Here is a 26944-nt window from a genome sequence, read left to right as displayed (position 1 = left end):
AAGGTGGGCTCGATGGAGGGGCTGAGAATCGAACGGCGGCCTTGCTCTGGGAAGGTGGTACTGACGCAGATGGGCGGGGAAAAAGTAGGCTTCCCCCACCTTGTTCTGTGTGTACATCTGTTCCCTCCTTAGCACTCACCCCCACCCCTCAAAAAATAGGACTAGAAATGACACAGATGGCTAACTAAGGACTTTATTTCAAACAAAAATTTAAAAATTGAGCTATTTCCCTGGGTGTGGGGAAGGGATCAGGGCAAGGAGTTCCCTGTGGCTAGGCCAATACCCTCGCGTGTTGGAGGGGTTGTGGTAACCCTTCCTGGCCCGTGACGGGGAACCTCAGCAAGTGCAGGACCCTATGCCAGGGCCCATCTACCAAGGAGAACTCGGCTAGGAGTCAGTCCCTGGAAGGGAACAGTCAGGCAGCAGCATGGCCAAAGGCAAACCACAGGATCAAGTCGTAAGTACCAAGTACCCACTCTTCCCCCCCCTTTTCCTGGGACCCAGAACAGATTAAGAAGATGGCCTGTGGAAAGAACCTCTCGGACCCTGGCGAGAAGAAAGGCCCAGTCTCCTCACATTTGTCACCTCTCTTCTCTGGGGGGCAGTGAGTCCGGAATCTTTCAGGTGGTAATACTGACACCGCTGGGGGAAGGAGGGCAGGGAAGCCCCAGCAAGTCTGGACCCCACAGCTGGCTCTCCCCCTGGCAAGCTCTACAGTCACCACATGATCCTTTGTATTTCTTGCCTTCCATTTCCTTTGGGTGGGTGGGTGGGGTTTCCTAGTTTGGGGTTTCTCCCAGGGAGGGTCCCCTGAATGCCCCACCACTCTAGGGCCTCAGAAAGAGTGTCACATGATGCCGTTGGTGAGGTACTGGAAGCCATCATAGAGTTTGGTGGTGATAGATCGCATGCTGCCGTCCACCATCTGTTCCACCAGCAGCTGGAGCTGCTCCTCAGTCATGCTCATGTGGAACCTCTCTTTGAGGTTGCGGATGGTGCTGGAGCCGTGGAAGCAAGGAAGCTGAGAACCTGGTGGAGGCAGTGAGGGCAGAGGGTCATGGACCAAAAGGAGGGAGGGGCAGTGGTAACAGCCACAGCAAAAACCTTAGACCCCTGAGCGTGCGGATGCAATTCTGTTTGGGCAGAGAAGGAAGAACTGGTGGGAGGCCCTGTCTTGCGCCCATCTTCATGCCACACTCCAAAACCCCTCTAGGTGAGGGCCTGAGGTAGAGGAAGGCAGAGGGCCAATACCACATCTCCCCCAGTAACAGCTGAGGGAACAGAGTCTTAGGACCCAGAGGGAAGGCTGGGAAGAGGTTCTAGGGAATGGGCCCTGAACTGGGCACTTATCTGGTTTGCAGGGCTCTGCCTATGCTACGTCTGACACTCACAGATGACCTGGGCCACCGTCGTCATGGGGCCAGACAGGGATGCTCCTGAGCAACGGCGACAACCTGTGGGGTGGGGGCAGGGATGGGGAGGAGGAGGAGACTGGCAGCTCAGACTGGGTGTACAATGCAGCCTTAAAGAGGGGTGGGGACAAGGGCTCAGAAGGCTGGGAGAGGAGGGACCTGGACAAAATAGATGACAAGATAACGAAGACAGAGCACAGTGAGAGTAGATAAAGATGATGGAGAAAATACCCAGAGCAGGAGGGGTGAGTATCAGGACATGGAAGGGGCCTGAGGACAGGGCAATTGGAGGTCAAAGCCCAGTGGGGAGGAAAGTGGTGACCAGAAACACCTGAGCTGGTCAAGAGTTGGATGGGAAGAAACAAAGAGTTGGACAAGGGATAAGGAGATGGGATGGGAACAAAGGGCTGGAGATGGGACTGTTCTCTCCCTGAGTGTGTCCAGGAGGTAGTTTCTGGGGACTATGCCCAGGACCTAGCTCTGTCAGGAGGCATGTCGGGAAGGAGAAACAGCACTGGATCAGAGCTGGGCACCCACCCCTGCCCGCCTGGAGTCTTGAGGTGGAATGAACTTCCTGGAAATTCCATGCTGGGCCCACCCTATCCCAACACCTGGCCTCTCCCCAGCCCCACCTTGCTGCATGATCTCCACGATCTGCACCACCTTGTCCATGTGTTTCCGAGCAGCAATCAGCCCCTGCAGCATCAACATCTTATAGTAGTTGAACATATCGCCATCCAGGCCACCCATGACCTGGGAGGGGAGAAAAAAGTTGTGGGTATTAGGGCTCAGTGTACCCCTAGCCAGCCAGAACTCCTTCCTCCATCAGGACAAACCCACCAAACCCCATTACTTCCCAACTCTCTCAGCAGGCAGGAAGCCTCCCAGGGCACCCAGCCTCACCCTGACTTACTGCCATTTCTGTTCTTTTTCCCCCATAATTTGGGGGGAGCCCAGCAGCTCCCCCTCCCATGACAGAGAAAGAACACAGTAAGGCACCTCTCCTTCCTAACTCACGTCCACAAACTCTGTGGTCAGCTTAAAGGCTGACGTTTCAAAGCCCAGGTTTCGAGGTGAGCTTGACAGGATGAAGCCAAAGTCGATGTGGATGATGTGGCCTTCTGCGTCCAAAAGGATGTTCCCATTGTGCCTGAAGGGGCCAAGGAGAGGAAGAGGCATTAAGCCTGAGGTGGAAGCCTTAAGCTGCAACACACTGGCCACATGACACCAGGCAGGGGAGTCCCCTGCCATGTTTCCTGCTGCTATAACCTGGGTCCAACCTCCTAGGACCTAAAGCTAGCAGCAGAAACAGGAAATCAGAAAAGTAAACTGCTAACAAAGGCTGTGGGGTCTGCAATCACTATTATTGACAATAGTTTAAGATTATCCCAATTTTCCAAAAATTGTAATTCAATCACCCAAATTGATCCCAATCTAGTAGAAAACCCAGCAGCAAGGGAAGAAAACCTTTGAGGCTCCAGCCAGCTGTCATAGAGACCAAGCAATTGGCTCAAAGGAGGCCTCCAGTCAGAACCTAGTTATGCCTATTTTATCTGTGATTCCTACCAGCCCAAGCAAATCGGCACCAGAAGGGAGTGGCAGGCTGGGAGTTAAGTGTAGAATAGTGCAGAGGCTTCAAGGGTAAGTTTTAACTATCTGGTCATCACTACAGTAAGAAATGTCAGCCTGCGCTGACCACAGGCCAGCTGCAGGAAGAGAGTTAAAGATGAGTCCAGGTCTTTGTGATCCCCACATGAATGGCCAGTCGGAGGAGGAACAATTAACATGCTAAGCATGTGAGGCCTGGCCCATTCAGGACAACCAACCTCCTCAGTGTCAACAGAGGCTTTGTTAGGCTAAGAGCTCAACGTCTGAGGGCCATCTTCTCCGGGGTTGATCTGACTGGCCAAAAAAGGAGGGACTGAAGAACCCAGTCCCATCTGAGTCCTTTGTGCTCTAGGAAAGCACTACAAATTTAGCCACAAAGGCACAAGCCTGAGAGCCAGAAAGGTTCTAGGTGTCTTAGCTCAACCTCTCATTTTACAGGTGAGAGAATAGGCCCTGAGAGAAACACTTGGCTGCTTAAGGTCCTGAGGCCAGTGAGGGCAGTTTCTCTCTTTTCTTAACTGCTGAGATAGTTGAGGACTCATGTTGAAGCGGTTAAAGAGATCTTAAACCTGCTTCCAGTTTGGAGCCCTGTGCATTGTTGCCAGTTCTTTCCACTGGCTGATCCCATCCATGGCTTGACTACATCTATCCTTTTCTGAGTTATTAGGAAAGGTTTCTCAGCTGCCTATCCCCCTATCCTCCTTTTTTAAAGGATGGACCCTAATCTTCCAAATATCTTCATTTCCTAAAGGAAAGCCCAGAAGCCTGACCAGCACCTGCTTCCCTGCCACCCATTTACTCAATCCTGCTGCTCAGTTCTAGGCTCTCTGGGCCCTGGATTCAAAACCCTGACTCTTTAGGGACAGTCTAAAGCTTGTAACCAAATTCCTTATAAATAATTACATGTCCCTTCAGCCCTCAAATGCAGAGCCTCCACTGGGTTCATTTGTAGGACTGGCCAGGTGGAATGAGTGCAGGTTCTGAAGGCTCCCCGACCCTCAGTTCTCTCACAGAAAAACACCTGTCTTGACAGGGTTTTCAGCTGGTTTCAATATAAGACTGTCAGGCCATGGCAGGCACTTAATAGATGCTAGATTTCTGATAAGCTGCGCTGTTAGCCAGATCTTAAAGTGCCGCCATGTCACTGGGAACTCTGGAAGCTCAGGCCACTGTATTTCTGCCTTCCCAGGGCAGCTGCCCTATGCCCCATGAGAAGTGTAGCTCACAGAAGCATTTGGGGTACTGACCGAGTCACTGTCTGGGTAGAATTATTTTTGTACCGTATGTTGCTCACCCATATGCAGAGCTGGGCCTCATAAAGGTAATGTGATATTGAGAGGGACAGCTCTGGACAAAGCAATAAATACTTAAAAGTTTTGAAAATCTTATATTGGAATAAAAAAAGTTTCAGGGTTGGGAGTTTAAACATTATCTCCACCATGCCTCTCATATCTACCACACCCTCAGGTCAGGACTTGTTACCTCCTGCTTTGTTGCTAAAAGCCTAACTACACCCAACAGGGTGGACTCCACAGTGTGCACCCACCAAACAGAGACTGGGTCATGTCATTCCTCCACCTGCAAAATAAAACTCCTCAGCCTCATTGTGCAAGCCCTTCTAACCTGGCCTCTACATACCTGTCTGACATCACTTCCTACTATTCTCCTGCCAGGCAGCAGAGCCCAAGCTTTTCTTAAAATTTTTTGTCTAAAAATTTTATTATTTATTGATTGATTTTACAGCAAGAGAGAGAAACGGAGAGAAAGGGGGAAGCAGGGGGTGGTGGGAGACAGAGAGAGACAGAGTGAAACATCGATTTGTTGTTCCACTTATTTATGCATTCACTGACTGATTCTTGTGTGTGCCCTGACCGGGAATCAAACCCACAACCTTGGCATAGCAGGACGATGCTCTAACCAACTGAGCTACCCGGTTAGAAGCCCAGGCCTTAATCACACTGACTTGCTCCTCTGCCTGGAGAGTCCTTACCTGCCCTCGCTCTCCTTCATCCTTCAGGAGCCTGCTTGCTCAAACCCTTGCCTCTCCCATAAATCCTTCATGTCTTTGCTCCTTTACCCTAGTACTTGTCAGTCTGTCTCCTTGGCTTAATGGCACGTGAACATGTCTGTCTCTGCCGAAAACATGTTGTTTGAACAATCTTTTACATCTTGGTAATGGAAGGTGGTGGTGAGCATAAGAGAACTACACATGAAGGGACAGAGAGAACCCTGGAAAAAAGGTTAGGATGAGGGGCAGGGATTTACCTACCTGTCCTTGACTTGCAGCAGGTAGCAGACCAAGCAGTAGCCAGCGCAACTTTGTACAAAATTGCGTTGGGCACTGAGGAATGCCTCAGTGGTGTAACTGCCATGCTCCTGCAGGAAGTAATCAAGCAAGGAGAGCTGTGACTGTTTCTTCACCTGGTGGATGGACACAGCGTTGACCACTGGTTCAATCATGCCACTATCGGCCGAAATCACAAGAATCTTGTATGGCTTGATCCACAGGGGTACTCGCTCCTGTTCCCAAATGGACTGCGAGGAGACACAGAAGCATTGGGACCATCACCTTTCATTGAAATTGGGGGAGGAGGCTAACACCCTCCTCTATCCCCAACCTTGGACAGTTCCCAGCAGTGGTGGCTTTGGATTCTAGGCCACCAAGTGAGTAAAACCCACTGAGGACCAGGGAGTTTTTAAGGAAGTCCAGGGCCTGATAGGACTCAGGGAGGTATGTGGGAAAAGGCATCTTATAGGTAGACAGTCCCCAAAAGGCAGGGAGAACAGAAACCACACGAGCAGCGAGTGTGGGAGCTATTAACCCAAATTCAAATAGAGAAAATATGGAAAAGGATTTAGGTCCACAGAAAATGAAAATATTTATATAAGGAACTGGATTAAACAGGTGAAGCTGCTGGCAGGCAACCAACCCAGAGTCTCAGGGGACTGACGTCTCAGCACACTGCAACCCACTTATGAAGACCAGATGGGAGTATTTATTTATTTATTTTATTGAATTTATTGGGGTGACATTGGTTAATAAAATTGCTACCACCATACTGTTGTCTGTGTTTATGAATTTTTCAGATGGAAGTTTTGACTAAGGAACAAAGCCAAGTACCCTGAAGTTTGGTGATCAGGGTACAAGTCACAAAAGAGCCACAAGAGGTCGCTGTGGAGCTGTCTTTGTGGCTGTACTTCCCGGGGAAGTACACCAGCCAAGGAGCAACCACTTTAGTTTAGTCTACTCAATTTAGACCTGGGCTGGAAGCTGGTCCTCAGCAGAGTTCCCTGCAGAGCAACCTGTGTGGTCTACTCAGGTGGGCTGCAGTTGGGTTGAGTTCCCCTTCTTTCTCCCTCCCTTTCCTTACCTGCAGTTGCTTCAACACTTGGAAGGCCAGCAGCTCCTGCCGAAGATCATCCCCACACTTGACAATGACTGACAGGAGCCGCCAATTAGGGAGATGGCCATAGGGGGAACCCTCTCTGATACGCCTGTGTAGAGAGAAGCAAATGGTGTCAGAAGGTGAGGACAGAGACACAGCTTCCACCAAAAATCAAAATCCAACTCCCCCAAGGCAAGGACTTGGATTGCCTGGGAGCCTGATGGATTTGGGGAGAGCCCAATGGATATTGGGATGGCACAGTGAGTATCTGCAGTGGCCTCCAAGCTTTGAGAGGGCTAAAGACACCCTACCCCACCCCCCAACTTACCGCACTTTCTCCTGCCAGGGCTCTTTGAGAGCAACTGCAGAAGGATCTTCTGGGTCTCGTTTGAAGGCTGTGGGGGTGTGAGCCAACTGCTCTGAAAGGCGCCGTCTAGCAAGAAGAAACATCATCATTTGTTTGGAGGAGTTACCCCGAGCCTCATGTTCCTGTCTATGGCAGCATTTCCCGCACTGTTTCCTTGATTTTAAGCACAGACATAGAAACCTAGCCTGAGAGACTCATGGAAGGAAACATGCCACTGATACCTTTTTGCTAACCTAATGGTTTGGGATCATGATAAAATGCAAATCACCTCACCATTCCTCTACTAAGATTCTGGTTGAGAAGAGCTCTGGCTTCAGCATCTGCATTTTCAACAAGGTCTCTCTCTCCTCTGATTCTGACATGTGTAGTCCTCAGACCCACTCTGAGAAACAATGCTCTAATTCCTCCCTCTGCTGCTTTCATTCCTTTGGAGTCCTTTTAACATTTAATTTCCTTCTGTAGCAGCCCAGTAATTTCTCCATCTGCCCCTTCACTGCCTCAAGTTTGGAAGCCTCAGGACAAGAACAAAGTAAGGAGAGGGAAAAGGGAAAGACACAGGCCGACTGAAAGGAAGAAGAGAAAGAGAGGCAGTTCCTTAAAGAGGGATGCAAAATGAGGCAGTGGGTCTGGCCATACCGGATGTCCCCTGCTGCAATGAACACAGGCTCCTTGCTCTCCTGGCTGGTAATGCTGTCCACAGAGAACTGGGAGATGTTGTCACAGCTGTTGGTGTGCACTTCAGGGAGCTGGGGAGAGCAGGGGATGGTAGGTCAGAAGCGCTAGGCACCGGTCTCACTTCTTTCAAACCCTCCACAGATCACCCCGAGTGTTTTCTATCTGCAGGTCATGAACATCCCTCTCTTCCTAACTCCGCTCCAAAAAGCCTCCCTGGTTACACACCATCCTGATCACTTGGACCCCAAACTGCGTAGGCACTCACATAGGCCCTACACTGGTGTTTCTCAAAGTGTGAACTACCTGTATCAGAAACACCTGGAATGCTGCTAAAACCAGATTCCCCTATAGCACCATCAATCTGGATTAGAATTACTGGGAATGGATCCAGAGGTCTGAATTCTTTTTAATCCTCACCCAAGGATCTGCTTTGAGGGAGGGAGGGAGGGACGGAGGGAGGGAGACGGACAGAGAGACATTGATATGAGAAACCAATTCCGTACGTGCTCCATGCTCTGACCAGGGCTCAAACCTGAAACCCAGTTATGCGCCCTGACTAGGAACTGAACCCACAACCTTTTAGTGTATAGGGCAGCACTCCAACCAACTGAGCCACTCCGGCCAGGCTGGAAGTCTGAATTTTTAACAAGTTCTAGACTCCCAGCACACTCAGGTTTGCAAACCACAGCTGTGATCACCACAGAAAGCAGAACTTTCAGTCTTATACTGAGAACTCCCCAAGGCTAGGGCTGCATTCCCTCAGGGTCCAAAACAGACTCTCTCCAGACTAGGTTCCATGACCATTTCTTCAATCTAATCTCCCCCTCTCCCTCTAACTATCAAGTTGCTTATTTTCTCCTTCCTTTGTACCAGAGCATTTCTCTTCAACTCCATTTGTCACACTGCACACTGCCTTGTTGTATATCTTACACATTTTTTTCTTAAATATCTGTGTCCAATCTCCCCAACTGGACTGTAAGCTCAAGGACAAAGAGTCTGTCTTTTCCCAAAGTGAGAGGTGGTTGTGTCACAGAGCTACATAAAATCCTTCTCTGGTTCCATACAACCCAGAATAAAGTCCAAGTTTCTTTCCACAGCTTACAGGATCCTGCCTCTGATCTGACCCATGCTGGCCTCTCCAACCTCATTTGTCACCACTTCACACATCATACAAAATTTCTTTCAGTTCCTAAGACCAGCCAAGCTCTCTTGTCTTCCAGTCATTGCACATGCTATCCCCTCTGCCTGAATACTCAGTCCAGGTAATTCATACCCCTCTTTAGGCCTCAGCTGAGACATTACTTCCTTCAGAAAATCTTTTGGGGTGTGTCCAACCCCAAGTCTGGAGTGCTACCCCCACCAGCAAGTGCTCTCATATTTCCCATCCTCTCCAGCATAACCTGGATCACACCATACTACAACTACCTGCTGACTAATCGTCTACTCTCTCCTATTAGGTCAGAAGCTCCTTGTAGGCAGGGGCCGGGTCTTGTTCACTAGCATACAGCATTCAGAACTGGCACAAAGAAGGCCTCCAAAAATAGTTCTTCAATGAATGAACAAATGTATAACTTACCATTCTCTGCTTTCCTAAAACAAGTTTATATAGCAGATGTTAAATAAATATTTTGATTAAATTTCTCTCACTCCTCAGCTTAGAAGTTCCTCCTTATATATATTTTTTTGTTTTGTTAATCCTCCCCTGAGGATATTTTTTCCATTGATTTTTAGAGAAAGTGGAAGGGAGGGAGGGGGAATCGGAGAGAGGAATGGAGGGAGAGAGAGGCAGATTGGTTGCTTCCCACATTTGCCCCCCACCGGGGCCAGGGATTGAACCTGCAACCCAGGTACTTGCCCTTGATTAGAAATCAAACCCAAGACCCTTTGATGCATGGGCCGATGCTCTAATCACTGATCAACACTAGCCAGGGCAGTTCCTCCTTACATTTAACCTAAATTCCTCCTGCAGGAAAATGAACTCCACCTGAATCTACTCCAGACTAGGGCTCTTCAGAGCCTTCCCCTTTCATACCCAATACTACCTACCCTTCTCATTTGGGCGCTTGCCTCAGCCTGCCTCAGGGTGTGTCGTCTTGTCTCACATACACTGGAAGCCCCTGGAGAATAGGTGCTGTGCCCCAGTATTACATCCTTGAGCTCCCTACCTCCACCTGTAGCTCGCCTATGTCGTCCACTGACCAGGCCTCATCATCGTTGTCATAGTTGGGCACAGTACTGAAGCTGCCTGCCCGCTGCTCATGGGTGATACCGCATTCGGGCAGGTTCTCTACGGACCGTGTGCTCCGGATTCGGTTCTCAGGGATCCGGGCAGGGACATTGGTGGTGTCAAAATTTTCACATTCAAGGACTTCCACATAGATCAGGTAGGGAGCCTGTGGAAAAGTGAGAACAGTATTTGCAATTCACCTGTACCACTGTCCCCTAAATCTCAACTCTGTTACACAGTTCTTCCTGCTGCCCACTCCTAGCTTCAACCCTCAACCATCAGTCCCCTGACACTATGAACGCCATAGTTAGGGTAGACTCTTGTCCTATGAACACCTATATAAAGAATGAGTGTGAGAAAAAAAAGAATGAGAAAGTGCACCCAAGTCTTCAAAATGGTTCAGCTGAGCTTCAAATGCATAGATGATGCACTTGGGTGAAACCACTCCAAACTATCAATTATAACCCATCAAAGAGGCCTGAAGCCTCTGGGAGCCTGTCCTAAAGACAAAAAGACTGGGAAAGATGGGGGCACTGTTCCAAGCAGGGTCTGCTTTTCAATACTTTTAAAAGAAAAATCTGAACCATTAATACTCATTCCAACCAGCAGACAAATTTAGCTAATTTTCTCCAATGTAAATAAGGCATAATTCTCCCCTTCTCCTTGGCCACTCTGTTCAGATAAAGTCTTAGAAAGAAAAGATTTCTCTATTCTCATGTTGCTACACCTGGAAAGCCTATGAGTTCTAGAGGGCTGTAGAAGAGCTACCAAAAGGACTGTTAAGGAGGGTGGAAAGTAACTTTCTCCTGAGACATGGCAAGAGGTGAGTTAGGAAAATCAACCCTCTGATCCAGAAAAACAAAGCCCAAGAAGGGGAACAAAAGGGTCCCCAGAATCACAACAGCACGAGGTAAAGTCAAGGTGGACAAATGCACATGAACCATAAAGGAGTCTAAGATGCTGATGGAGCACATCTGGGCATAGACACAAACCCTGGACAACCATGGAGTAGAGCCCACCTACCTTGTCCTTGGAGTTGAGGACAACAGCCTGGGTGTGGGGCACGCGGACCACGTGGTGGTCAAAGCCAGCAGTGGGCAGCCAGACTCGGGCAGGGAGCTTATGATTGAGCAGGGAGAGCTCTGAGATCAGCCGCTGTGTTTTCTGTTCCTTGGTGGGGAGCGTGGCCAACCGCTTGCCGATTGCCATCAGGGACTTGATGAATTCTCGCTCAGGAGCCAGTCTGACAGGCTACAGGGGGTTGGGGTGAAGTAAAGGATGGTAAAGAAACCATAGCAAAAAGTGGCCCACCCGCTCAGTCACTCCTGGCCATGCAGGCCAGAGAACCGTGTTTGGAGAACTTCAGGGAAGGAGCTACTTTTCAGCCCTAGTAGATCCCACCCCACCCCTGGGAACAGGTAAATTGGGAACAGGTAAAAGAGCCAGCATATTCCTTTTCCACAGGCTGTTTATTGAGGGTAAAAGAAGGTGTGAATCCAGGTGACTGGGATGCACCCCTCTTCTCTTGGACTTGAGTTCCTTAGGAACTATCCCAAGGCTTCAAGATGGCTAGGTGGGGGGACAACATCCCACCAGAGAGGTTACAGGGCCCCAGAGAGAAGAGCTGCTTACACCTAAAGTGCTTCACCCATCTTCAGAATGGGGCTGTCCCTCTCCCCATCTAGATCTTGGGCTGGGGCTCTGCCCAAGGCTAGGGAGGGGAGCTCTGAGGCAATAGTTCCCCTTTCAAAGGAGGACACGCTACATTCAAATGACTTTTGTTGCTTTACATGGCATTCCCGTCCCCACCATGATCTCTTACAAGAAGTCAATGCACATGCAGGAGATGAGGAGAGGATGAGCAGACTTGTGATTAATAAGGAATGATCAATGAGGAAAGAAAAAGCAGACGGAGGAAGGCTGATGTGGGAGGTGGGTGGAGAAAGCAATGCTCCTTTCACTCCTCAACGATAGCCCTGAAGGCCTGTTTCTTTTCTGTGATTCCTCCTGGGTCCTCTTCCCATAAACCTCAGGACCAGGGTCCGCACATTTGCTCCGTTGTGAGCTTGGTTCCTCGTGCTGGGCACTTCTGTCATTCCCAGAAAGGGCAAAGTCAGTCTGGGGAGTGAGGTGGGGGTGGGGAAAAAGATGGACTCAACTAGGCATGAAGAGGGGCTCTTTCCCCCATCTAAGTCCTTCTACCATAAGGGGCATTTTATCGAGATAGCCACCCAGCTCCCCATCCCATCCCCCCTCAGCTAGATAAGAACAGTATCTCCTCTGTTCACAGAAACAGTATTTCACTCACCAGGCTTTTCTCTCCCTCTCTGTGTCTTGCTTAGTTTCCTGATTGAGAATTTCTACCCACACTCCCTCAAACTGCAAAAAAGAGCTTCTTTTGAAAGCTGGGCAGTACCAGGCCCATCTCTGCATGTGTGCAGAGCCAGGTTCAAAGGAACAAAAAGCTCATCTCTCAGCCTACAGCCCACAGGGGGCTGGCTCTGGGGCCCGACTCTGGGGCCCCACAATAATGAAATAGGGTGTCTGAATCAGTCACGAATGCTTTGGGAGGCAGGATTGAACAGAGATACAGGAAAACAGAACTAGGCTTCTGTGGTCCCTGGAAATATGCCAGGGGCCTAACAGAAAGAGAATGAAAGGAAGAGGGCTCACTTCTTCATTCATCCTGATCCCCTAATCCGTCCACTCAGGTGGCAAATGGTCACTGTCCCAAGGATCCTCCACCCCAACCAATTCATAGTCATCTCAGATTTTAAAAGGCAGAATTCCTTCCCATCTTCAAATCAGCATTTGGGTGGGGGCCCCTAAGTTACATGAGCATGTTGGAAATGTGACCCCAGGCCTCTAGAGACAGGCTCTGCCACATGGGAGGAGATAGGAATCATGATTGAAAGGGGATCAGCACAGAACAGAGAAAACAGATTGGGTAGACAAATCAAAATTAAAATGTAAAAAAAAAAAAATCATCCAAACTCCCAGAGGGTCCAGCATTTCCTCTCACGTCTCTGCCCAGCAACAAGGTCCAAGACCCTGTGGGACCAGAGGGTCAGGGGTTATTCCAGACGCAACAAGAAAGGAGAATGATGATTAAGGAACATCCCGGGCAGGGAGCTGGGAAAGGGAAGAACTCAGACCTGGAAGAAATGTGGGTGAAGTTAAAAAGAAAACTGGGCTGTGGGGAGGTAAAACTTTCCTTCAGGCCAAATCCTGTTTGCTTTTGGAATCAGCTCACCCAGCACAGGGCCTAGCATTTAGAAAACACTGAATAAATATTTGATGGTCTGATGGCAGAGGCCATGGGGAAAGGGTCCTGGGTGGGAGAAACAGGATCCCAAGGGTTTCTGCCAAGCAGTTGTTGGCATCAACCCTGGGGTAAATTCGACCTCTCTCCCAGCTGTTTGATCTAGAAGCCCAGGAGCTGGAGGCTAAATCACACTGCATCCCAGCTGTTCCTGGGAAAACCATCAACTGAGCCCCACTGAGCCTGGGCTCAGGGCACTGGCAACAGGCAGGGGACTCCTCCAGGTCTGGGAGGCCTGGGAGGCCTGGGAGGGAGGGGCTGATCTCCTAGGCAGAAAAGGCACCTTTTAACTCCAGGCTTGGCCTGGGGACTCAGAAGACCTGGGGACGGAGAGGAAATGCGGCCATGGGGGGAGCCTGCCACCCAGTCCCAGCCTGGCCCCACTTACGGAACTGAATGAATTATCAATACTCTCGGTGCTGGAGGAGAGCTCCTGGGAAAGGGCCAGAGGGCAAGGGGAGAAGAAGGGGGCAGGGAGGGAGGGGAGAGAGACAAAGGCAAAGAATTTAGGTCCAAGTTGGATCATACCTGCTTCTTTGTGTAGCTCTACCTTTCTGCTTTAATGAAAGAAAGTCAGCCCAAAATGCCGCTTGCCAGATTCTTGACACTGGGAGATGCTGGAAGGCTAGCTCGGACCTTGAGGTCAAAAGGGTTGAAGAGACAGTGCCTGTTTTTCACTTTCTTCTATTATTGCCTGAAAGAATCTTCCTTGTAGGACAAAACCCTAAAGCTGGGATCCTTAGGGAGGTAATTCTGCTTTCAACCAAACCCTTCTCTGTGGAGGCCACCACAGAGGGACTGAACTTAACAAGCTGCCTGGCCCCACTGGAAATCCTGTGTTCCTCCACCTTCTTGGAAACATCAAGGAGGAAGTGGAAGAGCTAAACTTTCAGTGCCAGGTATATCTCCTCTCTAATTAGCCTCATTATCACCCTGGGAAAGCCTCATCCCAACCTTAAATCACAGACCCATGAGCATGAAACTCTGGGCTAGATTCTGCTGGAGTAAAGGATGAATGAATACCTTTCCTATCTACCAAACCTGCACAGGCTTCCAATTGATTGTTACATGACAATCAATTACAATTTGTTGCCATAAATTGGGAGCTAGGTCCTAGCTTACTCCATCTGAGAAAGCCAGCAGCTGAACAGCTGAGCAGCAGCTGTCCTGGTCCCAGCCCAGGGAGTTTATCTAAACCTTGCCCATTCCTGTGTCTTACTGGGGTCCGTGAGCAAAACAGGGCAAAGGGCCAGTGGTCAAACTCTCATTCAGTGTCTCGGCTAAAGCTCATGCACAGGCCCATCCTGGGTTCTGTGCAACAAGCTCTCCCAGAGCAGGGGGAAGGGGCAATACCTGCACCCAAATGTGCAGTAGGGGAGGGGCCTGGACTTAAGAGACAACCTGCTGGGAGCTCCCAGGGCAGGAGGGCAGTGGTCACTGAGCTTCTACTCTGCAATTAGCATTTCAAGCATCTACTTAATTCAATTCCATGGTGTAACTTCTATTCTGGCTGGAGGTCCTATAGTCAGGCCATTCCTTGAAGAATCTGGGGAGAGAGATACTTTGAGGGAGAAGCCAAGCCAAAGACTCCCAAGGCAACAACTCTTCTGCTTTGGGTGGAGGTGGAAGGGAGAACAGAGGCAGTGAGAATACCAGTCTATCACCACTTAGTGGTTCAATGTCTACCCATGAGCTAGTGGGGGAAGGAATAACAGGCAGGATACTGGCTCCGTGAGCTATGATCCAGCTGATTCTTCCACAGACAGGTCCTGTCTGACTCATTAACAACAGCCTTGGGGGAGGGGAGGCATATCATGACTGGCTCCTCTCTCCTACTCTGTAGACTTGAGTCACTCATACTGAGTCAGCTCCAAGGAGAAAAGCTAAGGCCAAGAAGCTGATATCACACCATATCAGGCTGGAAGGCCCACTGGGGCTTCCAGTGTGACATGCAGCAGATTTCTCTGTACAAAGGTTGCAGTTCTGAAAAGACAAAGCTGATCTACTGGAGTGTCATTATATAGGGCAGGGTTTAGGGTGGGACCTAACTGTGCTCCCACCCTGTGCCAAATGATTTACCATTTGGTCACAAATGGGAAGGGAAACTGAGCACAGTTTCCTGATTAGGCTGATAAAAACTGCTTTGAAGGGGTGGGCTTTGGGGATGGGAGAGGGGACAAAGCTGTGTTAGAGCCCTCTGATTATGGGGAGAGTGTAAAGGATCTCTCCTTAAAAAAAAATAGGAGCCTCTCTGAGATCTGGGCAAAGAGCTCTGCAGAAAGACTGCAGCCTCTTTTCTGGGCCTCACCCTCCAGAGCACCTCTACTGGTGGTAGGAGCATAGGATTGCACTCAGAATCCACGGGGAAAGCAAGGGATGGGGAACAGAGAGTCAGGTCTCCTTTTAGCCTCTCATAGAGTCTCTGCTCAGACCTTAGATAATTATGTGCCTAGTGTTAATAGCTGTATACGTCTTCCTTATATGTATTAAACAACTTTTCAAGAGTCACAATTCCACCAAAAACTGTTAGAATAAATTTAGTAAAGTTTCAGGATACAAAATCAAGAGTCATAAACTCAACAGTGCCATAGATAATGGGGTCTCCATATTACCTTGTAAGTCCCTGGAGAGAAGGATAGCATTGTCTTCCACCCTCCACTGCCTCTAGCACAGGGCTTCACACACTGTACAAGCTCAATACCTATTTGTTGAGTGAATAAGTGCTGCATGACAGGGAAGAAAAGGCCTTGATAGATGTATTCTCAAAATGCCAAAGGCATGTGGAGAGACCTCTGTGCTGAGGATTCCAATGCTTAGACTCCTAGTGATACCCATGTTTATTCTCTCACTTTCACTCTCATGTTTCCTGAGGAGCCCCAGTGGATTCAGGTGTCTCATTCTGCCAGCATCAGATACTATAGGAGGCTGGGGATGTAGTATCTCCTTCCTTCCCTAGATCTGGTGTCCCACCATAAAGCCAGGTTGGGAAGAGTGGCAGCTGGAGACGACACCCTGGAGGATTTAGGCACTCACAAAAGACCTGCATCTCAGTGCGTCACCCATAATCCCACCTGGGCAGGAGTTAGATGGAAGGAAGAGGGACTACGGATCAGCACAGAGAAAGAAAAGCCCTGAGGCTTCACCCCTTCTGGTGCTATGAGGACACAAAACACACACAGAGAAAAGGCAAGCCTGACAAGACGCACCAAGGATTCATTTCCAAGTGCTCACACTCATACTGCCACAGGCTTGACCACAAGAGGAAGAGCTCCCAAACCTTTCATGACTTCAGTCCCTCCAGATCTGGATGATTCCTCTTGCTCTACAACAACCTCCCTTATGACCTTGTGCTTCCCTGCCAAGCACAACCAGGAATGAAAATGGTCCTTTGTGGTTCTGAGAACAGGTGAACTCTGCCCATGCATGGATGTGGACACCTAGATGGCTAAGGCCTGGGATGTTCTTCCCCACAGGACTCTGAAGGCTGAGAACCTGGGAAAGCAGATGCTGAGAAATAACCAAGGCAGACCAGCTGAATGATTAGCTGTGATGTGAGACCTAGTTTGACATACACTAGTTGAGAGACCTTGGACAAATCATCTAATCTCTCTAAGCCTGACTACTCAATGGTAAAATAAACCTGTCTACTAGGGTTGTTGTGAGGATTAAATGTAAATGACATGATGTACATAATAAGTGCTCAATAAACGTTAGATCTTTTGGCCTCACTATTATTAAATTATCACAATAAAATATTGAATTTCCAGAGGAAGCAGGATCCGTAGCCTTCCTTCCTGTATTTTCCCTTCCCTAGTCACTGACCGACCTCCTTCTAGCTGAAAGAAGTCCCACTGTATCAAAAATGTGGGTGAGTTATGTGCCCCACAGAGGCAGATGCCAGCACCACGGCTATATGCATTTTCCAACCGGTGCACATTCCTCATTCTTTTCTCCCTTTTTTCCTAGGCTGGGCTGGGAGCCAGGATGAGAGCCAGGCTGGTGGTGAGTCAGAGGGGGGAACTGGGGCACCATTGTCTGGCTGGGACACCAGGTCACTGACACTTGGTTGTCCACTGGGCACCTTCCCCTGCTATCTGTCCAGATGTGGAATGGAAGGTGAGTATAACCTACTGATGTGCTTATCTCTTCCCTGCTCCGTATCCTAAATGGATATCCACAACTGCTGCTGTAGCTTTCTCTTCTTTCTAGACACTGGGTATGCCCAAGATTTACTCTATACCAAGATTGCTTTCCTTCTTTCCTTTGTGTTTCTCCTAAATGATTTGGGAAAGATCAACATCCCTTCACCTAAAGAAAGGCACGTAGGAGGCATTCTGCAGATGCCTCAGTGATAGGTAATGAACCTTACCCTTATGAAAACAAAAAGCAGGATCTTCAGGGAGTGGGAGGGAGGGATTATGAGGAGTGGTCAGGAGAATGAAGCTGAGGTTCTATTTAACATCTACCCTCCCCCAGCACACACAAAATTCACACACATAGTCCCTTCTCCTCCCCGTGGTTGCTGCTCTGAGAGATTCTGGTAGATATCCCAGGTCTCAAGTCAGGGTGAGGAGGGTCTGTGCCACAGTTCTCATTAAGTAAGGAGTTAATGGAATGGCAGTGCAGTTTAGTAAACACAACGCTGGACAGAGTCAGGTGTATCAGCCTTGCTATTAGCTATATGACCTGAGACAAGTCACTTTATCTCCCTGGTCTCTGAGTTCTTCCTTTGTAAAATGAGGCAGCTGGAATACATGAATTCTAAGGTTTTTTCCATTCTAACATTCCATGCTCTTATCAGTGAAATGAAACAGATGGAAGGAGAGAAGAGGACAGAGTGACCCTATGCCAGACATCCTGTCTGCGCGCCGCCTGGCCCCTCTGACCTTCCCGGGGTTTACCTCATCCTCATTCTCCACCTTGGGGTTGCTGGCTGTCCGTTTCAGGTTACTGCTGAGACTTATACTGGCGGTGGCGTCTGACTTAGAGCGCTGGTGAGTCCTTTTAGAGGGAGACAGCCCTGTGTCAGGGGCTGGGCTCAAGGAGGGCAGCTCCCTCTTTCGGTGAGCTGGCTTCAGCTCATCGGAGAGGATCAGCTTCCGTAGCTTGGTCCCACGGGAGTGTCGCTGAGTGGAAATGTGCATGTCTGAAGAGTAGGCCCCGAGCAGCAGGGCACACTGGAGGGAAAAGTTAATGCTCTGGCGGCAGCGGTGGACTATGTAGGGCTTGATGGCATCACCTACGTCCTCATCCATGTGGATGTACATGTTAAGCAACTGGGGCAGGTAGAAGTCCACGTCCTCGTTGCGAAAGCAGAAGAGCCGGTTGCCGATGTAGGCTTGCACTCCAGGCTCCTTGGAGTTATACAGGTATGAAATGGCCATGGAGATGTCAAATAGTTTTGACTCAAACAGCCTCAGCAGCCAAGACTGTTTGGCTGAGTTGTTCTGCCGCCGCCTTCTCGCTCCCTTGGCTGTGCCCGAGGTCACAGTGGCCCCCATCTCATCTTCCTCCTCTGCTATCTGGGCAGGAGGATCGTCCAGGCAGCGGATAGCACTGTCCACACCATCCCCATTGACCAGTTCCTGTGAAGCGCCTCTGCTAGAGTCGGCCACGCCTCCATGCAAAAGCTTGACCTTCTCCAGCACCTCCTGGCAGGCCTTTTGGGCCACCTCGGGGTCAATCACAGATAGTTCCCCGACCCCCTCCGTGATGACACTTAGCAAGGAGCCCCCATTATTTCCTGGTGACCCAGGAGTGGGCTCAGAAGTTGGCTTCAGGGGGGCAGGCTCCACTACCGTATCTCCCATGGCCACAGCCAGACTTCGAGCTTCCAAGCTACAGGAAGGAAGGAAAAAGGAACAGAAAGGGAGACACATACACATACTGATTAGTGGTGCCATCCTCAGATCTTCCCTCTGCCATGAAACCTTCCCAGGCACCTCCTTTCTTTTTGTCTTCCTGGACTCCTTCAAAAACAGCTGAAAAGTCATCTCCCACCAAGAAAGTTTCCCTGGCTACCTCCACTTCTGAACACTGCTTCCCTCTTTATTCCTTCTGCATTTAGTTACTCAGCTTGGCTCTGTTCCTAATTTGTATTTGCAAAATGTTGCTTTATATGTGTTATGTTTATATAGGTTTACAAATTCTTCAGCTAGACTAAAAAGCAATTCTGGTCTTATTCCCTTGTCCCCATTCTATCTTTGTGCTCTTCCCATGTCTCCCCTTAAATGCCTGCCCATAACCTTCGTCTTTTCCTCTTTAAACTGTATTTCCTTACTCATATAACACTCCATACAAAGGTCCTGAGCATCTCACCTTTATTTAGTATTAAAGTCTTAATGTATATTTCTAGTAAAACATACATTTCTACATTCCCTTTCAGAATCAAAGTACCTAAGGATTAAAGGCCAGCAAATACCAGGCCAGGCTTCATTTAGGAATAAACAGCCTAAAACAACTATCGTCCACCCTGCTGAAGTTGTGCCATTTGTCTAACTTCATGATGTCATTTTTCTCCAGTGCTATGGCAGCTAAAGTATAGTGGAAAGAGTCCTGAACTTGGGAGTCATATAGGCTGGGGTTCAAAATTCTGCCATTATCAGATATATAAACTTTTGCAAGTCATATATCTTTTGAGTATCAGTTTCCTCGACTGCAAAAATGGGAAAAACATTCTATTTCTCACTGTTGCCACATAGAATAAATGACTTCATGCAAGGTAAAAAGATCTAGCATAGTCCCTGACACAAAGTAGTACTCAATAAATGCTAGTTGAATCCTAATTACTGAAAATGTTAGTAAACAGTATGTGTGTATGTATGTGCATGCACATGCATATACTGTTTATTGAAAGGGAAGTGAATTAGTTACCTCGCTGTTTGAAAATCTCTGCTAACCCAACACTACTTTCCCCATTATCATACACACACTCCAAAAACCGGAGGGGCTGGGCAGGGGGGATCAGGCTGGATCTCATGGGTCTAGAACATGGGTAAAGAACAGGGGGAGCAGGAATTACATAACTAAGAATCTCTGGAGGAACTCTTGCAAGGAAATTCAGTGAGAGAACACTGCTTACAAAAGCCATTGCCTTCCTAGAATGATTCTCCAGAGCCTCACCAAATCCAGATCAGGAGAATCAGTGCAGAACAGGAAGAAATTTCGAAGGACTGGGAGAGGCACAATGTTAATGTCAGATCAACCCAGCTCCAAAATCTGACTTTAGTCAGCAATGGGCTCAGAGGCCTCCTCACAAAAATGCAGATAGAGTGAGTCTAAGACATGCGCCAAGAGTGTGGGCAACAGGAAGGCAGAGGCTACTGTAGAGCTGGAATACAGGTAATTTCCAACTAATAGTGACATCATCTTTGACCCTACTGAACTTGGGTACATATACTCTGAAGGAGGTTCCAGATACAGATTCACTAGTTACTCTGGAAAGCCCCATTTTCCACTGCCACCCTTCCCGTGCCTCTTCTTACATCTCTGAAATGTTATAAGTCAAGGTTACTTTGATCTGCCCAATATTATGTAGTCTAGCTCCCTGTCTCTCAGCAGTTAACGTGAAAGTCTTGCAGGAAGGCAGATGCAGAATTCTTCTGTTCTCAGAGATCACCAAAAAAGGCTACTTCAGTTTATCTTCCTCTCAACTCTGTCAAGCAAGGAGTTCATCTCCGAATTTAATAGCCCTGACGTAGTTTGAGTTTGGCATCAGTAAAAAAGGTGGCAACTCTTTCACTCTACTCTTTCCCCAAATTATGCAGTGCCTTCTGAGCAGTAGAACCAGCATGGCTGCCTATGTGGATCTGTCTCTACTCGCAACTATGGGTTGCACAGGAATAATAAGCTTTAATCATCCCCTGCCACGCCTCTGTAGGGCACTCTGCACCAGAAGGTCATTCTAATCCAACTAGGACCACTACCTTTTAGGTCTACTTAGAAACTCACATGACAGCCTCAATCATTTAATGCAAACAGCTCTTTTTCTTCTCAATCTCTCTATGCTTGGCACATCTTTCCCTTTTTCTCTATTCCAGAGACTTTTAAGTGACCAAAACCTCATAAAGTCCACTTTTCAAAACTTCCAAGGAAAATTAAGTTAAGACATCTTCCCATATGCAGTGTTTCAGATCTCACTAGCAAATGCAGCAGTTATCTGCCCCAATTGATCACAGTGGGGATTATTACTGGCACCAGGAAAAGAGGTAAGAATAACATCATTTCTTTCATTCCTGGGGCTCAGCTAGGAATCCCATATCACAGTATTCAGGGGACTTTCCCACTGAACAGAAACCCCATTTGGCAGCCTTTACTCCCCAGGGAACCAGATGATGTCAAGAGGTGCAGGAAAACCAGATTTCTCTCCTATAGAAGCAGCTCTGCCACTAGAAACTGCCAAACTGGAGCTGGGCCTCCCTCCTGGTTTCTCTGAGCCTCAGGGACTGCCTGCATCTGAATCAAGACATGGGGAAAGGGAGGTATTGAAGGGAATTTAGGTTGTTTTTGGCAATTTAGACAATAAAAAATAGGAAAGGGATTCTCTAAAACCTAAATCCAGATACAGTACTCAATATCAATTCATTCACTTTCAAATGCAAAGAAAATACAGCTCTGATAAGTAATCATTCTAAAGAAAGTGAAAGGACAAGAAAGTGAAAGGAAAAGGAAGAAACAGGTACTGCATTCAGCACCCTCCCCCTTATAAGCCAGAGAATAAGAAAAAGAGAAGAAAATCCAAACCTTCAGTATCAAATGACTCCCATGGCTCTCAATGACATTCGGACAACTAGGCTCCACATTTTACACTAGGAGCCTAATCTGGCCTTCCAATGAGACTGGAAGGGAATTGAAGAGGCCTCCCCCGCCCCAGCCTAGCAGCTGGCTTCTAGGAAAGGGGAGTGAAAATGTTGACAACTGACTGGGTTCCACAGCTATGTCTGGGCAATGTCGGGAATCCTCATCTGAGCATCAGGGGGTGCAGAGGAGAGCAGCAGCTGAAAAGGACAGAGGAGTTCACAGGCATGTGTTCTGTGTGATTGAGCATTTTAGGTAAATGTCTCCAGAGGACTCTGTGGGGAGGGGATGTTATCACTTAACCTGACTTTCCGCTTCTCTTCACCTCAAAGGTTCTAGGCAAACAACCCTCCACTGGCTTCCATTAAAGGACTTACTGAACTGGTCTCTGCTAAGACAGGATGGTAAAGAGCCACGATTCAATCCCTTCACCCAGTTTATCACCATTCCCTTCTTCAAATCTTTTTCCATGGACTAAATAAATATGGATTGTTTTTAAATGTTCCTGTATTTTCATAGAATGGCCTTTGAGACATCATCTAATTTCGTGCTCTGCCTCCAAAGAGATAGGTGAGATCAATTTTCCTCCTCCTTTTAAAAGATCCCTTTGAGATGGATCATATGAGTTGAAAAAAGGGAAGTGGAGCCAGTATCTTCATCCCACAAGATGGGTAGTTAAAAGTTAATGGAAAAGAAAGGGATGTTCATATATGTTATTTAAGGTTTTTTTAATAATGAAATAAAAATGACATAATCATATAGACAAGAGGTATAAAGCCTCTAAAGCTAAATCCTCTTTGTAACAATTAATAAATCAAGGAATAGAGACGCAAGCATTTTATCTAAAGCTCTGGCAATAACCTTCAGAAGTAAACACTGAGCCAGGCCGGTGTAGCTCAGTAGTTGAGCATTGACCCATGCACCAAGAGGTAGCTGGTTCAATGCCCGGGGTTTCTGGCTCGATCCCTAGTAGGGGGTGTGCAAGAGGCAGACAATCGATTTCTCTCTCACCGATGTTTCCATCTCTCTCTCCCTTCTTCTCTCTCTAAAAATCAATAAAAACATATATTTTTTTAAAAAAGTAAATACTCAGCTAATTAAGAGGTTAACTCTAAAGGAATAGGAGTAGGGATAAATGGAAAGGGACTGTGAATTTTCATCATAAACTCTTATGCACCATTATATTTGTTACCAAGTACACATATACCTTTAATAATGATTTTTAAAAAGTTGCTCTTCAGAACAGACTCCACAAATTGGAGTAGGGTTAAAATTTTTAATAAAGAAAAAAAAAGAGACTCCACATCACTCCAGGCTATCTGTTCTGCTATTGAGAAGTTCCTTCTCATGTTTTAAGGTCTAACTTCAAACCTTGCTTTAAGGAGGTCTCAGCTCATCTTTTCCCCCTTAACCTCGATGGTAGAGATAGAGATTGAATACTACTTATTCCTAGTAGAAACACAGGGCTGAGCAGTCAAGCAGGCTCAAGCCCTACTAGGAACCAGGTAAATGGTTACCCAAAGCCCCAAGGGGGGTTGGCATCAGGAGAGAGGGCATTCTCAAGCTACCAGCAGGAGGGCAGGGAGGGCAGTGGTCTCAGGGTAGTTAAGTCAATATTGAATCAGGCCGAGAACTCTCTGTGCTGTGCCATGGAGCTAGTATAAGCAGATTCCAGCCAGACAGCCCAAGCCAGCTCTGGAAGCCTCTGCTGAAACAGACAGATGACAAAGCAAGCAAGCAACCTGTACACTCACCTCTCTCTGAACTGATCCTCCCTGCTGCAAGCCCCAAATGGGTTTGGACTAGGTCCTCTCTTATCTCATGCCAATTACTGAAAGATTCCTCCCAAAGTTCTTCCCCAAATCAAAGAATCTCAATTTGCTGCTTTGGATGGTGTTCAGCAAACATGTTCTCATGCAGTGTGAACCCAGCTATGAGAAGGAAGGAGGGAAACTAGGGAAACGTGATTTCTCTTTGGGAGTGCTTCCCAGGAGTAAAGCTGCTCCTAAAAAGGGAGATTATGAGCAGACTGCACTCTGGCTAACAAGGAAAGACAAGGGAGAAGTGGGATGAGGTTGTGTGATTACTTTCAAACAGGCCTAGAGTCAGAAGATGAATGGGACTTCACGTGCCCTCTCTGCTATCACAGACCGAGAGAGAGACATGGCATACAAGGGGGTAACTAGTTTCCTAAGTCCCAACTCACTCCAGTTCTCTTTTCCAGCTAGCTCCCTCAACGGTCTTGGCCACAAGCACACTTTCCACCTATGGAATCTGGAGTTATGGATCAAGTACAAGAGGAACAGCACAGCAACTTAATGCAGTGTGTGTGTGTGTGTGTGTGGGGGAACAAGGCAGACGAAGAAGCAGGCCTGGAGCTTATCTTTCAAGCTGATTTACTCTCACCGTTGTAGACTAGACCAAGGGAAAATTCTCCAGACAACTAAACCACTACTAATCAATACCTTTTGTCTGAGAAACCCAGAATGTTTTTTAAACAAATAAACTGAGTCTAATTTTCCCCCCAACTCACATCCTACTATTAGCCTATTACTGCACTGATGCCTATAAAGTGGGCCATTTTCCCAAAAAGGTCACTCTAGAGGTCAAGTGAGGAAGTCACCTGTTGAACTCAGAAGTCCCAATTTAAAAAAAAATGTTTTTACTGATTTCAGAGAAAGGAAGGGAAAGGGATAGAAACATCAATGATGAGAGAGAGTCATTGATCAGCTGCCTCCTGCTGGTGATCAAGTCTGCAACCCGGGCATGTTCCCTGACCAGGAAGTGAACCTTGATCTCCTGGATCATAGGTTGATGCTCAACCACTGAGCCACACTGGCTGGCCAGAAGCCCTGATTTTGAATGAACAAGTTTTTTCCATTGTTCCAGTGCTCCTTTTCCCAGTTACCCCCCCAACCTTACCCCAGTCCTAAGCTCTTACGGAATCAACCAAAACTATTCTAGTAAGCCACAAACAGTAAACTGACTCCTTTGGGATCTGGGCAGGGGTGGGAGGATATTCTACTCTACGATCCCTATAAGACAATCTTAAAATTACATAATCCAAAAAAAAAAAAAAAAATTTCTCACAACTTCATTCCATTTCCATGAAGGACTGTTCATCCCTCCTAGTGGCTGATCCTGAGTAGTCAGAGTGTAACCTGATAGGGACTTCTACAAAACTTGCTCCATCCTTCAGAAACACTCTCATGTTCAGAAAAGCCTGAGTGAGACAGCTGAGGCTCCCCCTCCTCCCCACACATTTTCTTCTTAGTTCAAGGTTTAGCTGATCCTGAAACAAGTGGTATGTGGAGAGAAACAGTACGCCAGAGAACACATAAAGACCACAGGGAAAACAGAACCAAGTGTCACAAGGATCAGCAAAATCCCTGAAACTCAAAGGAGACGATGTCAAAGTTGGAAATCCTGAATGGGAAAGGGTACTGTCAGATCTCTCTTCTACAGGAACAAACCTCCAAAGGTTGCAGTATTAAGGAGGGAGCAAGGGAAGCTAAAGAAAATTAAGGATCATAAAACACTCCAGAGAAGTGTAAGGATTAAGGTTAAGGTATAATGCAAATAATACTTTGGGAATGACAATGAGATCCCTTAAGGACCGGGGAATAGGCAATTCTTGGAAGCCAGGAGCTGGGTGGTGGGCGGTGAGGTAATGGAATCTGAAGAAGCAGAGGAAGAGAGGGCCACAATCTTTAGCCCAGAGAAATGGAAACCCAGTGCTAGGGTTGCACAGAGACATCTATGGAAAGGGGCAAACTACGAAAAGGGATAAAGGCGGAGGCCAAGGGAAAGGTTTGGGGCAGAAGCACAGACAGGGAGGAAAGACAAACAAGGATGGACATTGTAAGAGGCGTCCTATGTGAAAAGAGTTCATGACAAGAGACAAAATAATTCGGGAAGAAGGCAGCAGGGATAAGAGGGAGGAGGGGGGAATCCCCGGGGCAGAGGGAGGAGCTAAACAGAAGAGGAAGCCAAAAGGCAGAGAAGTACCCCAGGCTTGGTTGGAAGGGGTGGAGAAGGAACCCGGGGTGCAGCTGCCACCGGGAGGGCAGTTTTGTAGTCGAACCTAGGGGTGGGGGCGGGGGAGGCTGTGCGGGACAGGGGGGAGAGGGACCCCCCACAACACAGGGCAAGGGGGGCACACGGGGTAGGAGTCGCTTACCTCCAGGGGACCCCCGCGGAGGGGGTGAGGGCGGGCGGGGTCGGGCTGCCGACACCGCCGCCTCAGCAGCAGCGACCGCTCCTGGGTTCCATTGGCCGCCTGCGCTTCCCTGACAGCGGCCGCGGCGGCTGCACCAGGCCCCGGCCGCGGGGCTGCCCTCGGCGCCGCCTGAGGGGGCCTTCGCGCTGCCTCAAGTTCGACCGGGCCACACAACCTCCTCTTCCTCCCTCCGCACAATCAAGATCCCCCCCAAAAATATCCCCAGCAGGGCTTGATTCTCCTAAATCCGAGCCCTTTTTCTTGGGATATGCTTTCCTGCGTCTCCGACGCTCAGGACCCTACGATCCCATAGTAATCTAAGGAGTCGAGTGAGCTGCCTGGAACATGCCTGTTCAGAAAAACAGAAAAGGGGGCGGGGAACAGATGTTTGGAAGCTGGGGAGGGAGGAGAGGTCGAGGGGAGGAGCCTACGGGTGGAAGGAGGGGCCAATCTTTGGGAGGCGGACCTAAGAGGTCGAGTTTGCGAAGCTAAGGAAGCCGAAAGGGAAGTAAATTTCCTAGATGAGGGGCAGGGGCTCCGGGCCTAGAGCAGAGAGTGGCAGGCGGGCGCGGGTGGCCTGTTAGAGGAGAAGCACGTGTCGCGTACTCCCATAAGTACATGCGAATTATAGGTGAATAAGTCCGTTTGAGTTAGCGAGTTACCGTAATTGCAATCAGTGGCTTTACCCCCTCCCCTATTCCACACGCCTCCCGTAGTAAATCAGGCCGTGGAATGGACTCTGGGGCCCAGTGGGGAAAGGAGAAAGAGGGTGGGCGGGGAAGATAGTCGCCCTCAGTACTTTTCATCTTAAAGGACCATGCCCAGATTACGCCCCTTATCGCTTGGGGAGTCTTTCCTACCGGGTCAGTCTTTCGCCATTAGCGGCGCGACTCGAGGCCGCGGTTCTGCCTCCGAAGTCACCAGTAGCCTTT

General features: G+C 48.4%; 1 protein-coding gene across 3 annotated transcripts; it reads right to left on the bottom strand.

The window, feature by feature from the left end:
- Positions 1-179: 179 nt before the first annotated feature.
- On the bottom strand, positions 180-26944 carry PI4KB (phosphatidylinositol 4-kinase beta). Of its 3 annotated transcripts, none has more exons than XM_081122237.1 (12): positions 26873-26944; positions 25974-26361; positions 17899-18835; positions 10699-10926; positions 9614-9841; positions 7410-7519; positions 6735-6839; positions 6392-6515; positions 5290-5555; positions 2430-2562; positions 2045-2165; positions 180-1029 (listed from the first exon to the last, which is right to left on the bottom strand). In XM_081122237.1, exons 3-12 carry the CDS (start codon positions 18805-18807, stop codon positions 848-850), a joined length of 2406 nt encoding a protein of 801 aa, XP_080978363.1. In that variant the 5' UTR covers positions 18808-18835; positions 25974-26361; positions 26873-26944; the 3' UTR covers positions 180-847. The 3 variants fall into 3 exon arrangements, with proteins under 3 accessions (XP_080978363.1, XP_080978362.1, XP_080978364.1); XM_081122236.1 differs by lacking the exon at positions 26873-26944 and adding an exon at positions 13386-13430 and having other exon boundaries at positions 25974-26384; XM_081122238.1 differs by lacking the exons at positions 10699-10926; positions 26873-26944 and having other exon boundaries at positions 25974-26105.

The sequence above is a fragment of the Miniopterus schreibersii genome (genome assembly GCF_964146895.1).
Source record: "Miniopterus schreibersii genome assembly, chromosome: 19".
NCBI lineage: Eukaryota > Metazoa > Chordata > Mammalia > Chiroptera > Miniopteridae > Miniopterus > Miniopterus schreibersii.
The sequence above is the reverse complement of the archived record's forward strand: the minus strand, read 5'-3'. Positions and strand labels throughout refer to the sequence as shown.